The sequence below is a fragment of the Toxorhynchites rutilus genome, chromosome 2, assembly GCF_029784135.1.
Source record: "Toxorhynchites rutilus septentrionalis strain SRP chromosome 2, ASM2978413v1, whole genome shotgun sequence".
Classification (NCBI taxonomy): domain Eukaryota; kingdom Metazoa; phylum Arthropoda; class Insecta; order Diptera; family Culicidae; genus Toxorhynchites; species Toxorhynchites rutilus.
In genome coordinates this window covers 299,714,276-299,733,096 of record NC_073745.1, presented here as the reverse complement: position 1 = coordinate 299,733,096, position 18,821 = coordinate 299,714,276, and the positions used below count along the sequence as shown (strand labels likewise).

At 39.6% G+C, this 18,821-nt stretch overlaps 1 protein-coding gene across 3 annotated transcripts in view; it reads left to right on the top strand.

The window, feature by feature from the left end:
- The window catches only part of LOC129768563 (E3 ubiquitin-protein ligase CBL), a 220,672-nt gene that overhangs the window by 187,894 nt on the left and 13,957 nt on the right, over positions 1-18,821 (top strand). For all 3 annotated transcript variants that reach the window (XM_055770294.1, XM_055770295.1, XM_055770293.1), the window contains 5 exons: positions 5,963-6,106; positions 6,170-6,286; positions 6,357-6,481; positions 6,543-6,664; positions 6,735-6,875. In XM_055770294.1, the coding sequence (XP_055626269.1) occupies positions 5,963-6,106; positions 6,170-6,286; positions 6,357-6,481; positions 6,543-6,664; positions 6,735-6,875 (649 nt within the window). The remainder of the gene's footprint in view (positions 1-5,962; positions 6,107-6,169; positions 6,287-6,356; positions 6,482-6,542; positions 6,665-6,734; positions 6,876-18,821) is intronic.

The window sequence follows — 18,821 nt, the reverse complement described above, 5'->3', positions numbered from 1 at the left end:
ACATATAATAGCCACTCAAATCTCACCTTAACATTGAAAGGTTACATTTTTTTTTAAATAAGTCATATTTGAAATGCCAAAATTTTTTTTTTTCAAACTGTATATAATCAAGTCCAAAATTGTATATAATCGAGTCCGACCTGCATATGAATACTTTCTACAATAAGAAAAATAGCATGTTGCGTGCTTTTTTTCAAAGTAATGAAAAAGTAATACTCACTAACTTACTCAATTAACTCAACTCACTCAACTCATACGAGGATGAAAAAATCAAAACTTTGAGAGCTTTGAGGCACCCCTAAATCATGTCCGATTGAGCTGAAACTTTGCACAGATCATTTTTTGGGCCAATAAACAAAATGTACATGGTCGGTTTTTGAAAATTTACATGACCATTTTCGCTGCCACCCTATTATGAGGTTATGACCAAATGATGACTTTTTTATGTGAAATGACCATTTGAAGAAGAGTGTGCGCAACGATACAAAGCCCCTCGTTAACTTTAAACGCTTTTAGTCAAACGCTTCTAGTGCACATCAACGCTTAACTGTCGTCCGCAGCCCAATGACGTATCTCATGTCATTCTCCAAAACAATCGTACAGAAGAATACAGCTTTGTTATATTATTTATATATTTTGATATTTTCGATTTTTCCTATTCGTTCTATACAGTATCAATAGATATTGATACATATACACGAAGGAAATTTGTTACATGTAGACGGCTCTACAAACAAAGGGATATAAATTGTAAGAGATAATGGTTATGGTTAAAAATTTATGAAAATAATTGAAAATAAAATTGTATATTTCAGCTAAAAGCTCACTAAAAAAAACGAGTTTGCCTTGAGGAATCCGAACGATTTCTCCGTCTCAGTAACAAACTTTTAGAATTTATTTCTAAACGCGGAAGCACATCGTTAGTAGCACATAATCATGTCGCAAACTAACCTCGCAGATTTGGCTGAATCATCTAAGCAACAGCGTATTATTTGCAATCTACCGGATGATGCCGATCGAAAAATGGTCCAATGCGAGGCATGTATACATTAGTACCATTTCACATGTGTCGGTGTCAACGAAAGCATCGAAAACGATGACCGAAGTTTCGTGTGCAAGGCGTGTACTGCTCCACACTCCGGTTCGGTAGCTACAACATCCGCTAGTACTCGCGAGGCCCGATTGCAGCTAGAAATGCAGCATTTGCTAGAGGAAAAGCAACTACAGGAACGGGTGCAAAAAGAAAAAGAAACGCAGGACAGGGAGATGCAGGAAATGACATTACGTATGGAGAAAGAACGGAGGGATAAAACTATCACAGCGAAGTTTGCTTTGGAGAAAGAATTCATTAAGGAGAAGTATAATCTTCTTCAAAATCAGCTGGATGAAAAAGATGATGCAGGTAGTGTTCGCAGCCGCAGGAACGGCAGTCAAGATAGGGCTCAACATTGGATGAACCAGAACCCCCAAGTGACCCTGAACGCCAATACTGGATATATTTCCACTGGGCTCACGTTGCAGACGAAGGTATCAACGCGTTCAATCCAAATACCCACAGCGATGACCACCGCAGCGGATCAAAGCAGCACAGTGCAACAAAAATCTAAAGCTAGTGTGACTCTCTGGTTTCACAGGTGAAGTTCTTGGCATCTGCAACATCGCAACAAATGTCTGTACAACCACATTATTCCAGCCAGCATCCGCTGTCAGCGCCACCAATATCAGCTACCGTGATGCAATGGACCCAAGGTAGACCGATAACAACGCCATTTGAGATGATCCACCAACCACAACGAATACCTACAGTATGTTCGTCATTTCACCAACGACATCAACCCCGTTGCCGTTAACATTATTGCCACAAAACATCCAGGTTCCATCGAACTTCCAATATCCTGTAACGCTACCATCAATTCCGTTTCAACCACAACAAGCAACGTTAACTCCACATGCAGCTGTATCACATCCATCTACGCTATCATTATATACTATACCGGTGCATGTTGAACCCGTACTAACCACTACAGCTTCCTCGATTGTACAGCAGTTATTCAGGCCCTAACCACAGCACCACTCAACGCCAACCAGTAGATCGCTGAAGGGATGTCTCTCAGCAACTAGTGTTGTGCAAACGACACATCCAATTATCTCGGGTATGCACACATCAGCTTCGATCATTAGCCAGGATGTGTTCAATAAACAAAATACGTTGGCCAATCAGGTAGTAGTTCAGTATATTCCATCAGCGACGGTTCAGGATCTGCGAGAAGCAAATCCTAATTATGTTACAACTACATAGGAATCTCTCAACAAATTTATACCGCCATCATATTTGGCACAGAATGAACGTTTTTCAAATCACTTGCATGCGGTATATACGAAAGCGAATTGTGAACAAAATAGAATTCCAGGATATCAGAATAACGACTTCAATCAGCCTGTTGTATCTGTTTCGCAACCAGTACCATCCGGTTCCAAGATAAACCATCCTGGGGTAACCATCAATCCCCTAATGGACTTTTCAGGGCAGCAACAATCATCAGAGGCATCCAGAGGACCAACTGCCCTACAATTAGCTCCCCGTTAAGTGATTCCAAAAGATCTTCCATCATTTGGGGGAAATCCGGCAGAGTGACCATTGTTCTGGAGTAGTTTTGAGACTTCGTCACAAATGTGTGGGTACACGAACGCTGAAAATCTCCTAAGGCTGCAGCGTTGCTTGAAGGGTGAAGCAAGAAAAGCGGTCAGCAGTTTTTTATTGCACCCATCGAACGTAGGAGAGATCGTTTCAACTCTACGCATGCTGTATGGACGGCCAGACGCCATAATTGGTACACTACTGAATGATATTCGAACCACACCTGCACCCAAACCGGAGAAGCTCGAGACCGTTTTGGTTTGGTAGTACGCAACCTTTGTGCACATTTGGTATCCGCCGGCCAAGAACAGCATTTGGCTAATCCTATACTTCTCCAAGAACTCGTGGACAAGTTACCAGCCAACATCAAATTAGGATGGGCAATGCACAAGCAATCCGTACTAGTAGAAGATTTATGCACCTTTGCAAACTACATGAATTTCATCATCACCGCTGCTAGCGGCGTCAGTATTGGATCTTCTAAAACTAACAAATCAGAGCAACAGAGGGGAAGGGCATTTGTGAGTACAGTCGAGTCCGAGAGCAACCGAGAATGGTCCGAAAAACACAACATCAATAGTGCAAACTTAATAAATCTCAAGCATCAACAGTACCCCTGTTACGTGTATGTGTAGTATGTCACTCCCCTGGGCATAAACCAAAGGAATGTTTTATCTCCAAAGAGAAGAACCTAACAGATCGTTGGAAAATAATTAAGGAAGCACACTTGTGTAAAAGATGCTTATATGCACACGGTAAATGGCCGTGTAAAGCTTCAGTGTGCGGATCTGATGGTTGCCAAGAAAACCATCACAGGCTTCTACATCCGGGGAATCCACATGAAGCAGGGTGTTCCGATTGTCAATATTCAGCGGTAGTTAACTAAGTGGTCAGGCATGCTAGATGATGGTAAGGTTGAAGGAACTTCGAGTAATACGGGTGGGGGTATGTGCGCATATCATATCATTCTCCAAAACAATCGTGCAGAAGAATACAGCTTTGTTATATTATTTATATATTTATATCTACCTGAAAAATTGATTAGTTTACTGTTTACTCTTTATGAACATGTTGGTGGTTGGTGTTGTGTTTTTGTTATCACTCGATATCCCCATCTTGTTCGGCGAAACCTTCCTGTTTAGCGATTGCGTTTGCCACTCGCCACAGCTTTCACAATTGGAAAATTTCTTCCCATCCAGCTTGTCACATGTTGTACAGAAAATTACATTTAATGCGACGTGCCGAAGCACCACTTAGTGTCGGATTGGAGGCGATTTTAACCTGTAATTGAACATTTGCGAATACAGTGGTACAGTGTCGACTTTCAATGTGGGGTCATAATTTGGACCCCGAACTCTATGTTTACTAGAATGTCCAATTAAATATGTCGCATTACAGGTCCGTCCAATTAGCTAAATGTAAATTACTGTACTCTCAATCTAGAAGCAATTTAAGAATTTGTGAAAATTGAATAATCGGGAAAGTCACCAAACCATCAATAAACTCAGAACAACTGCCAAATTCTCAAACTCATCATATCCTGGTAAACAAATTATGAAAAAATCAATTTGTGTTTTATTATTATTTTGGATATTGTTTTAAAAAGCATTGAACTGTATTTCGTAAACTCTTTTTTGGAAAGTTTAATGGCCCTGAAAAGCGCCGTATTTTATGGAATGGTTCGAATTTAGAAAACTTAGTACTCGTGGTTTTGAAAAAAAAAAACCATTTCGAACGCCCTCGACGCCGCCTTGTTCTGGATTTGCCACCAAAGCAGTTTGTATAAAGAACAAACTTTTTTCTTCTGCTACCTGCTGCCTTTTTGCGATTGCGTTTACCATTCGCCACACGCCGCAACTGCCTGTTGTTGTCTTGATGTCCACCGAACCGAATGTGTTCTGTTCTGAATGCGGATTTTCTTATCGTCGCGAGAAGCTTTGCCAGCTAACTCGATCACTTCGGCGGCCGAAACTATATAACGCCGACTGGTGCACTGATACTAACGCGCTCGGCCTAGCTACCCTTGCGGAGCAATTGGCGAATACACCTACAGGGAATTGCAGACCAATACAGTTCGAGCGGGATTTTGCCTTTCCCTTCACTTTTCCCCCTTTGTCATGTCCACACATGGCTGCTTGTGTTGGTTTGTTGATTTGATGCGATGCGAAACGATGTGGTGTACGGTTTCGTTGAGAATGATCGTTACGGCAGCGGAGCGGGGATTTTTAAACTGACTGGCTCGAGAATTACGCATGTGTGAGACTGCGACCAATGTTTCGTTCATTTTTTTCTTTTTCCTTTCCAATCGTGCTTCATTGTATTTCGCTGCTTCTCTGGTTGCCCGTTTTGGTCGGTACGATTTGAGGAGCACAAAATGGACTAATCAAAAATGGACACATAGTGCATTTGGACAATGCTTGATATTTCACAATTATTCAATTATTTATCTCAAGAAAAATGAAATGTTATTCGTTATGATAGATGCGTAGATATATTTCCTATGCAAAAACCTTTGCGATCTATTGAGAAATGCTCGAGTTATAAGCGTTCCAAATCTTGCATTTTTTCCTACTTGTTTAGTGCCTAGATTTTCATTTTACCCCCTATATCTTCCGGTTAGACGTAGTCCTACGTCAAAATTGTATATTTCAGCTAAAAGCTCACTCAAAAAAAAACGAGTTTGCCTTGAGGAATCCGAACGATTTCACCGTCTCAGTAACGAAGAGAAATCACTTTTGTACGATTTTTGTTGACTTATGTTCATGTTATTCTTATGATTTTCAACAAATAGTGAAACACAATTCGTATCGTTTATTCTCCCCTTAATTCCGAATATGCTGCTTTTTATATTTTGTAAATATCACTTCTACTTCCGTTTTTACAAGCATTTTCGCAATCCTCTGCAAATTCGCCGATTCGGCCCGGTATTTTTCGCATAGGCACGTTCTTTTCACCGGTACTAACAGGGTTAATGCTCAAAGGAGGAATCTAGTCCTCCGATGAAATACCCAGCGCAAAATGGAATCGACTATCGATTGCGGCATTCGTACACAAATAATTTTATAACGCAGCTTTCATCAAAGTGATTTCTTTGATATGGTGAAATGTCCACTACCTCATGTCATATATTTCGTATTCTTCATTATCAAATCCAAAGTCAATGGTGCCCATCAGTATCGAATTATCATCGACGCCACGATTTTACGCGATATGTAATTCAAGACGAAACCAATTCTACACTGTTCTCCTTACAGTGAGCAAATCCAAGAAGTCTCAGTTGTAAAGCAATAACTAAACCCATGCTTATGACCACATTATTTGCAGGCTGTTTCAACCCTGGAATACGCTACTCAGAAACTGGCAAATCCTAGCGGTGACGCATCCGGGCTACGTCGCCTTCCTAACGTACGACGAAGTTAAGGCACGCTTACAAAAGTATATCAATAAGGCTGGTAGTTATGTTTTCAGGTAAGTTGATCTATGCTTAATGCTGTGGGATGTCTAGCATGAAATACGAGTTTTGCTTCACAGATTATCCTGCACGCGATTAGGCCAGTGGGCGATAGGTTATGTTACGGCGGAAGGCGAAATACTCCAGACGATTCCCCAAAATAAGTCATTATGCCAAGCTTTACTAGATGGTCATAGGTAAGGCGTTGCGATCGCGCATCGGCTCTGGGGAATTTCTTCACAATAAATCAATACTTTTGATCCACAGGGAAGGTTTTTATCTGTACCCGGACGGAAAACCACACAATCCAGATCTCTCATTTGCCGTGCAGAGTCCGCTAGAGGATCACATCACGGTGACGCAAGAGCAGTACGAACTCTACTGTGAAATGGGTGAGAAGCACCGTGTGTTATTGAAGCCTATGCCTAAACTAAACATGTTTCCATATCGCAGGGAGCACGTTCCAGCTGTGTAAGATCTGTGCCGAGAACGACAAAGACATCAGAATCGAACCCTGCGGACATTTGCTCTGTACGCCGTGCCTTACGGCGTGGCAGGTTGATTCAGAGGGACAGGTGAGTCCCGAAGCAAGCCCCCTTCATTGATCAGGATTGAACCCCGCATTTCGCATTTCTTTTTTTCCAGGGTTGCCCTTTCTGCAGGGCGGAAATTAAGGGCACCGAGCAGATCGTGGTGGATGCGTTCGATCCGAGGCGACAGCACAACCGCAACTCGGCCAACGGGCGGCAGCAGCTGCAGAACGATGACCACGACGACGATACCGAGGTACTGTGAACAGCTTCATCTCCTGCATCTCCACTGCTACCACACCCGCCTGCATCCACGCAAAAAAAACGCGATCGCATCGATAATGTTGTTGTGTGTGTGTTTATGCTCTAGTTGTTTAGTTTATATGAATAGTTTTTTACATTCATCGCTGGTACTTTTAAAACACATACACATCTCCCCACATGACCCCAAAAGTACCTTGTTTTCCATTCATCATCCTCCCATTGCAAGAACAAAGCATTGTGAATTGTGAATTGATTACATTTTGGATTATTGGTTTTGTCCTTTGCATCGGTTCAGTTTTCGAGTGCAACAACAGTTGCATACACACAAATAGGCGAATTGCACCCCTCAAAAAATCAGTATATGTAGCTTTTGTTCCGTTGTTTCATGACTGTAAATTTTCTACATTTTAGCATCCAGTTGTGTATATGTTTTTGTGAGTGAGATTCGTGGAGGTGAGATGCGTTACTTTTTTTTAAATTATTAGTTACTAGGTAGTTTTGTACACACCGTTATTTATTGTCTATCCACTGAGCTTCACACAACAAACATCAACGGGTGGAAGAACCGTTCGCCGCTATTGGCGCGAAGGGAAGTCGATGAGAATGTTCCTTTTTCTGTTAATGAGAGGTGGGCATATCGATAATGGTTCTATAGAAGTTTCAATCATGCAAATGGGGCGTGAATTGTGCGTTTGCAATCAACAGCCTTCACTGGGTGATTGTTGTACCCTGCCGGCAGGCAAGCCGGCTAACCATTTGTTTGCAGAGAGAAAATCTGCAAATGGAACACTCTTCTATGCGATTGAATTCGCGGAAATAATGCTGCACTGAAGTGCGGTTTTAATATATATGGTTCGGTCTGGTGAATTCCATTCATTCTCAAGTGCGCTTACATTGATGGTAGAGTCTGTGATTAAATGACAAAGTGTTTAGTTTCAAAATAATTTTTGCCATATAATTACTTCACTCAGTATTGGATTAAAATTTACATTGAAATTGTATGTGTGGCCTGAATTTAACCTCCTCTGCTATTTCTGCTGGTTGCTGTTTCGCGGATTTATGTGGCTCTAGTTGTATAGGACTCATCTAGGAACAACAAAACGTCTCACTGAGTTTGGATACCCAATCCTCGAACTTCACTTTACTTGATTGTATTACAGAGGATTTAAACATCGCAGCGCATTTGCCTAAATAATGTGTACCTTGGGAAAGTATGGATAGAAGTTTTCGAGCAGTGTTTGGAAGGCACAAGTTTCAACCATAGACAGGGGAAGGTATTGAATCTGGAAAGATAACTGGAATATTCTCGAAGAAGGATTAAAAATATAATATCTAACGACCACCAAAGCGTTGGGCATAATGACCTAAAGCTTGATCTAAATTGAGTTCGGGACAAAAAATTTCGCGGTTTGTAGCATTTTCAAAAAAAAAATTTAAAGTTCAATATGATCTTTCTTGGGAGAAAATCCTGCATCATATATCGAACACTTCATTGGTCAACCTGAGCGGCCATCTGATTCCATTTTTTGACAGTTCTTAAGGTCGCGCAATTATCCAGTCTTTGTATGTTATGGCAATAACATAATCGCGGCGAATCTTTGCACCAGCATTTCTCTTAGGAAGCTGAGTATTTTTCATGGATGGGAAGTTTTTTTTTTCTCTAGACAAAGGGCATATGCGTATTAGCATGAACTTTATTTAAGAAATTATTGCTCGAAACCTACTGTTTATATAGAAAAATTGTCTAAGAATGAGTTGTAAGGTTTGTGTAAAGTATATAATAAAGCTTGATAAAAACATACACTGAGAAAACATATTTTTGCTTTGAAAAAAAAAAGGAAAAAAAAAATTTTAAATGATAAAACAAAACCATTGTTATTTTTCTTCACATTAACACAAATCAATGAAGTAATACGATTTTAGTGGTAATTTCAAATCCTAAAGCTGGTGCTAATCAGCTTACTAAAATCATTCGTTTTCGAGCTTGAGCTTGAGCTTGGGTAGACTGTACAGTTCGTAGTTGCTCTCCGTGATTGATCTGAACCAACCAAATTGCACAATGAACACACAGAATTTACTAAAATCATTCGTTTTCGAGATACAAAACCCCTTCAATTCGAAAATCCATGCTCAATTAGATTTCTGAGGATTTTTAAATTCTCTGAATTCATTGCTTCTGTGCCTCCTTTTTTGCCCACTGTGCGGCGCTCCAGATTATCCAGCCTGAGCTGATGGCAGCGATCTGAAAACGGTAGAAGGTTTAGCGGAGGTAGATGGCGTAATGCAAGCCTGACGAGCTCACGTTGAACACACCATATCCTTAAACTCCAGGTCAACTGATGTGGTAACCATGCCAAGAAAGCATTCTCCTAAATTGGTTGTACCATGTTCTACACGAAGTTTTTCCTCCTTAACCCATTAGTGCCCAGCGTATGAAATTTAATACGCAAAAATGCCCGTTTTTGAAAAACTGTTTTTTATGAAACTAAAGTGTTAAGCGCATTTTAAATGATACCACATGACAATTTAAGAGTGTTTTTTGTGTCAGTGTCATTTTTGTTGTTTTGTTGTGTATTGAAGCTTGCAAAATTCGAGTTTCCCGCAAAAGTCGCAAAGTAAACATAACCTACACCTGGGCAGTAATGGGTTAAACACTTAGAAGTGTAATCGCGTTAATTCAAAAATCCAAATGAAAAAAACGCATTAATTCGAAAATTTGTGTAAAAGAAATCTCGTCAAAACGCGTTAAAAACCTGAATGTATTTTTGATCCCGAAAAGTTAACGAAAATCCGCTCTTCTCACAAGGTTTCCATAACAATAGGTGTTTTGAAATTCCTGATAAATTTTCCATAACTCTGCCACTGACAGTAGAACGATTGGAAAAACAGTTCAAACTCCTCAGTAGAATTTTTTGGTAGCACTGACAAAGACCGATGCACTGAAAGAGGGGCACTAACGATTCGCAAAACAAAACAAAAAAACACAATTTGATCGTATTGTTTAATTGACTTCAGCATAAACATCTTATCCTATTGATTGCTCGCTGTTTGGTACGACACTGAACTAATCCAAGTGGGATTCTCTGAGTATTCAGGGTTTTTTTTCTGTACCTCTTAAAACGTTGAGCTCCGAGTTGTTCTTGCTGCGCTTTCCATTCAGCTCGCATCAAGAACGTTTGCACAACATCAGTATCGGTCCCAGCTCCCGAAGATACTTATTGAAAAAATAGAAAATAGTCAGCAATTCGACTAGAAAATAGTCAAATTTTGTAAAACACCCGAAAAAAAAACATATATTTTTTTTCTTATTTCGTAACTGTCAGTCCCAGTTAGTCATCGCTTTCCTAAGCTAGGGACCGACGCGGGGCTCGACGTGTTAATAAACTAGCATCTTCAACGCTTCCAAAAACACCATTTCCCAAATAAATAATCTACAAATTATACTATGCAGAACGGCAATAAAAACCCCGAACCGAATCGGTTATGTGACGACCGATTTTTTTAACCTTCAGATTTCCACCGAAGAACACAGTTTGTACCGCTGGAAAATATTTACTTAACATCCGGCTTGAAAAACACTTTCACGTAACTTGTAACCCGGAGAAAATGCTCGAATGCACGAAAATAGAATGATCTATCGGAAAAAAATCACCAATAAGTCATCCACGATTCATCGGTCATCCAGCTAACGACCAGACGGCCGCGAGGCTTTTCAAGTGGCCTTTCAAAAGGCCGAGAATTAAGTTTTGGATGTTATTATAGAATGCATCGAATTTTTCAAAACATTTTTTTAGTGAAGTGTTTCGGTGGTCTTCCAACTAGCAACTGAAAATGGTTGATTCATGTTCTATTTATATTCCCGCGAGAACAATACACGAGATTTGTGTCCTTATTGTCAGCATGCGTCTGTTCTGCTAGACTTCCACTACAGCCACTACAGGCGATTCTGCTCACGAGCGATTCAACCATACACAAACACTCCACCTAATGGAAACCGAGGCGGTACGTCCTATTTATCATCTGCTTTGCCTTTGCCCGTCAAAACAAGCTCTATTCTATGCTTGCTTCGTGCATATTCTGAGGCGAAACATTTTGTGCGTAGGTTCATCACGATAGCTTAATTAAAATTGAGGTTGGCCAGGACGAGCACAATGTTTATAGTAAATTAGCTGCCAGCCGGCGACATGTATCAAACGCTGTTCAATCATGACTGAAAAGCATTTTCAAACAAGTACCCTTATCTGTGGAATTTCATGATATACGTAGTTTGCATTCAAAGCAGTTTATGAGCTATTCAAATATATTTTTAATCAATAAGAAACTTTAGTTTCCTACAACTAAAGACAGTTTTTTGATACAACCAATAGTTTCTAAGGTATTTTTTTTTATAAAAGTTCATGCTAAAATGCATTTGTTAACTGCTCTTGAATCGGAAAAAAATTGTCAAAAAAAATATAGTCACTCAATAACGAACTTAACGGCCAACTCGACTGACCGTTGGCAGCAGATAGCAGCGAAACGTTGTGGGTGTAAACACATGGGTCTTTTAAGCAACTTTGCATACTTGAAATATTTTAAAATAAATTAGAACACTTTTTTAAAAGGGCCAAAAAATTTTTCTTTATTTTTTTACGAAGAATTATAACTCAAAAACTAATAAGAGTACCGGTAAGTTCCTTCGTTTGTTTGCTCAAAAAGTAATGCTTCATTCAGCAAAAATGGTTACAAATTTAATCTTCAAAGTATTGCCCATCGTTAGTCACAACTTTCTCCCATCTTTCTGGCAATTCACGGAAATAATAGGCCGGTTCGTCGGCTAACCACGAATCGATCCAATTTTTGACTTCATCAAAATTGGAGAAGTGCTGGTCAACCAGGCCATGTTGCATCGATCGAAAAAGGTAGTAATCGGACGGAGCAATGTCTGGAGAATACGGCGGGAAGGATAGGACCTTCCATTCCAGCGTTTCCAAATATGTTCTGACCGGTTCCGTGACATGCGGCCGAGCATTGTCGTACTGCAAAATAACTTTATCGTGCTTTTGCTCGTATTGTGGCCGTTTTTCCTTCAGTGCACGGCTCAAACGCATCGTCGGTAGAGGTCTCCCGTAATGGTTTCATCCGGTTTAAGCAGCTCACAGTACACAACACCTAGCTGGTCCCATTAAATAGACAGTATAACCTTCTGGCCGTGAATAATTCGCGCGGCCGTCGATGTTGATGCATGGCCGGTGTATCTATACGTTGCCCGACGTTTAGTATTGTTGTAATGGACCCACTTTTCATCGCCAGTAACGATTCGATGCAAACAACCCTTTCTTTTATGCCGTTGGAGCAGTTGTTCGCACGTGAAAAAACGGCGTTCGACGTCTCGTGGCTTCAATTCATACAGCGCCCAATGTCCTATCTTTCGGATCATTCCCATGGCTTTTAAACGATCGGATATGGTTTGCTGAGCTACTCCAAGTGTATCTGCAAGTTCTTGTTGCGTTTGTGATGGATCTTGATCGAGTAAAGCCTCCAATTCTTCATCTTCAAACTTTTTTGGCGGTCCGGAACGTTCTTCGTCTTCCAAATCAAAACTACTACTTTTAAACTGTGCAAACCACGTCTGACACGTTCGCTCAGTTGGAGCGTAAACTTCCACCAAAATGCGATGACTTTCCGCAGCTTTTTTCTTCATATTGAAGTAATGAAGTAACACTCCCCGCAAAAACACTCTCGTTGGTACGTAATTCGACATACTCGAAGTGGCAAAAAACTATGTTGTTTACGTTTCAACTTATTTACATATACTGAAAAAGGCGCGCAATGACAGTAGCTGTCCAACGAATGTCTGGAAATTTGATTCCTTGGAATAATAATCAAGTTACCGGTACACCTAATATAAAACTTACAAAATTTAGGTAAAAGGATGAAACGTAGAAAATTATTGAAATTTTCATAAAAAAATATCAAAGTTTTATGGAAAAAAATTTGCTAAAAGAAATCCGCTTTCCCAATTGAAATAGAAAAAGGAGAGATGAACTGAAATAAATCAATCGAAAATGACTGACTGAACTAAAAAGAACTAGTAAAAAATTATTTTCGTTTCTTAGTTTGCAAAATTATAAGCCCTGGTTATTGCAGAATCATCCGTAAAGCGAAAATTTTTGAAATCACTCGGAAGTCTTGAACGTCTTCTGACGAGAAAATATTCATTTTGACTCGAGCTACCTCGAGCAACTCGCAGTTGAAGGTATCTTCTTTCCGACTTAAGATTTATTTGCTGTGGTTTGCATACCCCTCCCCTCAGACTGCTGGTCAACGCCATCTACGAAGTCCTGTATATGTCTAGTAACTGAATGACTTAGGACAATTCGGAAATTGTTGCCCTTGGTGCTGCAACGAGTTGGGGCTGCTCGTGATAGACTTTGAAAAAAAAACCGTGAACGCTAGTTCAAAAAAACGTTTGGAAGCCAATTTCAAGCACGAACCATCTACGTGTTGTCGGAAGTCCAGTAAATGGTTTCCGAGAAGTTGCTGGATCTGCCTTCGATTCACTATTTTCTTTTCCCCATGACCTCTAAGAGATTAGAGATATTAGTGATACCGGGCGGTGACCATCCGGTTTTGTCTGTTTCTTCAATTGTGCTAGACCATGGACTATGAGGGCATTACACCTGCTAGGGTGAGTTTTGGAAGGAACGGATGTTTCATCTCATCCGATCTCGCTAAGTTGCCCATGGCGACGGAAAGTGTCAGGTAGAGCTCGCTGAAGTTGATGAGTTGGTTAAGGTACAGGCAGAGTTCACGATCAGGTATTTTGTATCGTTATATTGCGTCTTTACTAACTTGGTTTCTTTAGGCGAATTCTATGAGGTGACCAGAGCGTTTGCGACTACGAGTGATTCAAGAAACAGTACCAATCGCCTTGGACAGAGTAATTTCCTGGGATTTCCTTTTTCTAAAGATGGTATTCACTCGCTGCCATAACTTGATTGAGATGTTTTCGTTGAATGCCCTCGATGAATTCTCGCCAGCTGCTATTTTTTGGACTACGTATTTTGTCCCTGCATTCATTTCGAGCCATGTTCTCATTTTGTCCGAATGTTTAGCGGGTAATCGGCTACCCTCTTCGATTTTAAGGCAGTTCTCACCTCGAGGAAACACCAATTTGCTATGGTGATTAGTAGCTCCTCGTAAATTAGAGCTGAGTTGAAGGAAACTGGAAATACATTATGGTTGCTGGGCTTAGGTACACCTTGAGACGACCCAAGATTTTTTTGACACTTGCTTAATAACCTGTCCAGTCCGCTTAGTTGTATCGCCAGTAGTAGTCGTCTTATGCAAGGCGCTTATATCAATGTGTAACAGGTGAAGCAACATCATCACTTCAATAAGAAGGCTATTACGGTTTGTGAAGCGGGGGTTGTTTGTTTTGTTATTGCTAGGATACGCCATTTTTGCATTTTCACATGCGAGAGTAGTGGAAATGAGAATGAAATTCTACAAAATATTCCCTCATTTTTCACATAAATTCGCAAAGGCGAACATAGTAGGCATCGTTCGAATGAGCGTCGTATCAGTTTGTAGAGAGCCGACGGCAGCGTTCTGATGCTGTTTGTAAACAATACCGACAGCAATTCCAATATGACTGAAAGTGCATTTCATATGATTGTTTCACCTGGTATATATAGAGGCGCCTTGGTCTTATGAGTGTTGAGGGTTTATCGTCAGTTTGAATGATGACCTGGTAGTAGTCACTACCCATCAAATCGAAGTGTATGCACCAAAGCAGACAAAACAATTGAGCAGAAGCAGAAGATCCACCACCATTGCCTTCGTGAAGGCAGCTTCACACCGGTTGTAGTTCGGGGCTATCCCACGTCTAATGGTGCGCGTCTTCTATGACGAGGGATGGACCGCTGGTACTCGTACTCGTACTCGTTCTGTAGGTTACGAATGCTCGGATTTGGTAGGTAAAATGGGACTATTGTCACCGGCGTTGGTCACTACAGTGAACTGAATTTGCCGACAAACGCCTATTGGGATAAAATAGTAGAAGTTGGAGAGTGTTCTCCGCATCTGAATTGATTGCCAATGAATCTATTTTGCTTTGCAATGTCGGCTTTGGGGAGTTCTGGACCACGAGGTCGACATCGCAGTAGTTGTTGGAGTAACCTTGTTCGATTGAATAGCCAGCGTTGAGTCCATTAGATGACTTTTGAGCTTTATTGTTTGTTCGGTCGTAGGTGGTACATATGAGCCTGATTGGATTGGATTGGACGTTTGGTTTGTAGAACGAGTGATGAGGATGTCGCAGAAAAAATGGATTGGAACTTTTGAGGGGCCCTGGGTTTGGTGTTACGACGCAATTTACATTTTGAGTGTAGAACTATGTTATTGAAATTAAAAACTCTACTTTTTTTCAATAGTTTTTCCATCTTTCTACCAGCATCGTGATTTCACACTCATGGAACTTTTGTTCTTTATTGGCTTCAACTTGTCAGTTATTTTTGACATCCACCTTTGAATAGGAAGTTTTTTCGTCTACAAACTTTTCGTTGCAACCTATAATTTAAAGGTGTCATATAATAGAAATTTGATCTATATTGCGATACATTCCATCCATGCTTGACATTTTGGCACCTAAGTTCTGTCAGTCTTCATTATCTCCCCAATTCTTCTCTAATGATGGTTAACATAGAATTATATCATATAATGCAATTCTCCGAGGTGATTTTTTCAAATAAATTCAAATCAGACGAGAGCCAACTTTTGCTTCTGTTGTATATTTAACAATGAGCAATATCAAAATATGAAATGCCAAAATATATAACGATTTGATTTTCCGAACCGCAGACCAGAACCATGTGAGGGGGGTTAAACTGTAGAACCAAAATTCGATGTACATCATACTCCGCTTACAGAGAAATAAACTTTCCATTAGAGAGAAATGTAAAAATATGTGCAATGAGGAATACAAACCTCAGTTGTGTATCTTGAAAACAATTCCCATTCGTGTGTATACTTAGACAGGGTAGTTATTCCTTTCTCGAGTTGTTGCCAAATTATTTGTAAATCTTTTGAAAATCATCGAAAGGTCTAATCCCTCTCTTTTCTCTGGCTACAACTACTCTGTGTTCATTTTTTTTATCCAGAGAGACAAAAAGAGGCTAATTTCGCAGTAAAAAAAATCGGTTCAAAATTATCAGTTTCAGTTTTTAAACAGCTATAGATTATTGTTTTAAGCAAAATCAGCACATTTGTGATTGTTAGGAAAGATCGACAAAAAGTTTATATTATTTTAGCGTAGCTGATAGAATAAATATATACAGTAGCAAATAACGTCCAGAAATAACAATAGGAGGTGCACATTAAACTTTTGTAGCAAAAGTTTGAGAGCGAAAAAAAAGCAAAAAAAAACTCATTCTGTGCATGCTTCATTAGTTATGTTCCGTTTTACTTTAGGTTTTGCAGTATGAGAAGGTATCATAAAATCGCCAAACCGGACAAATGCGTATGTTTGTGTGTGGTCATTTATCAAAATCGTTCACTTCTATCATCAACCACCACTCATTCCAAGTAAACAATGGATCAATCATCAAGGTACTCACTCACTCGAAAAGACTTCCAGTAAATAGTGTTTAATAGTGTAGAACAATGATAACCGTAAGATATTTATTTCTTTACCAACAAACAAACAAAAAAAGCGCATCGATAAACACACAGATTTTGTACTCTGAAACCTAGTGTTAGTAATTTGCCTAGCCGTAAAGAACTATTACAGAAAGTGAAAAAAAGATACTGCGTATCCAAAATTAATCTAGCGAAATCCTTCGTCATTAAGTGTCATTCGTCTAATCCGCCTCCGATACCAGGGCTGCCAAAACTGAAGAATAATCTACAGACTATTCAGGCTTTTCCAAACCATGAAAGCGGTCACAGATTACACCATCTCACTTATTTTATTCGAATAGATGAATCTCATCCATCTCATCCATCTCATCCATCTCATTAATGATAGCGTATGAATCTGTCTAGATAAGTGTCATCATTTTTTGACCTTCAATTGTTATTCCTTGTTATTTCCCAAGACTTCACGTTTGTCACTTCTAGTGCAGTGTGAAATTTAAGACCAGAGAACTGATTGAAATCAGCTTTAACGTTAGTGTCTCATCCATTATCCAACAGTGAAAATTTCGTGAAATATGGTGTCTTACAGCTTTCATACTTTTGGTTTTGCACTGGTTTCCTGCTTCCGGTTTGAAGTTTCAACTACACCCAAATTAGCGTTGGCTGAAAACATTTCGTCTTTGACAGAAATGATGCCGTTTCGTGTGCTGGAGGGTCAAATGCGCAAATAATGAGCTGTTTTTAAAGCTTAAAAATGGTTTTTATGTATGCGAGCAGACATCTCTTTCTGTTTTTTTTTTCTCATTTCATTTGGGATTTCATTTGCCAAAAAACCTATACGACGTCAATTGAGATCGAACCAACGCCGGCTGGAATGCAAAGCTATTTCGCACGACCACGCTATCCATTAAGCTGCCAGCGCTGTTATACAGAAGCGTAATGATATTACACCTCATCATAAAATGAAGTTGGAAAGTGTTTTCTAAAAGGATAAAGAAGAACATGAACGAGAATATATCTTTCTCTGTCTGGGCCGTGTATTTGGCAGTTTATACGAAAAGCTTTCATATGCTTTCATTTAGATGTGTCTCCTGTTTCGCTCGCTCATATTGGCTCTAGCATATATATTAAACAAATGATATACATGAGGGTGGCTATGGATGTATGGGAAAAAATCATCATCGAATTTCAAAATCGGACGATGTACATTTTGTTTATTGACCCAAAAAAAATGATCTGTGCAAAGTTTCAGCTCGATCGGACATGATTTAGGGGTGCCTCAAAGCGCTCAAAGTTTTGATTTTTTTTCCTCTAAAATCTTCCAGGAAATTTTGAAAATCGAAATTTTTTTTTCGATGACAAATGACTTAAAATGCATGGAACGTCGAGATCTGGTGTCATCCCGAAAAAAAATTTTGGCCGAAAATCGACCTTTTGGGACTTAGCCTGAGAGGGAACGAAGGTATGGAAAAAAAAATTATCGAATTTCTAAAACCGACCATGTACATGTTGTTTATTGGCCCAAAAAATGATCTGTGCAAAATTCCAGCTCAATCGGACATGATTTAGGGGTGCCTCAAAGCACAAAAGTTTTGACTTAAGTCCCAAAAAGTCGATTTTCGGCCAAAAAATTTTTTTTTTCGTGATAACTCCAGCTCTCTACGTTTTATGCATTTTTAAGTCATTTGGCATCGAAAAAAAAATCATTTGTCATCGAAAAGAAATTTCTAAAATTTTAATTTCTAAATTTCCTTTACTCTCCCCCCTTGGAAGATTTTCGAGGATCAATCAAAACTTTGACCGCTTTGAGGCACCCCTAAATCATGTCCGATCGAGCTGAAACTTTGCACAGATAATTTTTTTGGGCCAATAAACAAAATGTACATTGTCGGTTTTTGAAATTTTACATGACCACTTTCGCTGCCACCCTAATATACACGTATTGGGGAGTAGAACATTTTCTGTTATTTTTCTGCTCATTTCATGTAATAAATTGGAATGCCATAACATGTGCTAAAAATTAACTTTGGATGTACCTTAGTTCTAGCAAGCTGCAATGACATCCTTGTTGCAATGGTGGCTGCCTAGAACTAACCAGAACGTAACTTGACGATCATAGGACTTAAAGAAGGATGAAATCCGTTTGCTGATGTATTCTCTTTTGTATACTATCGATTTCATTTCATTCGTCGCAGAAACGCTAGTTTTCTTTGCAACAGAAATAAATCTCTTTTCAAATGTTTCCAAAAAACAAATCGTGAACATATTCGCGACAAACTTTAATCTGCTAGAAACTTTGCCGCGAGCAGGAGGCTTGTAG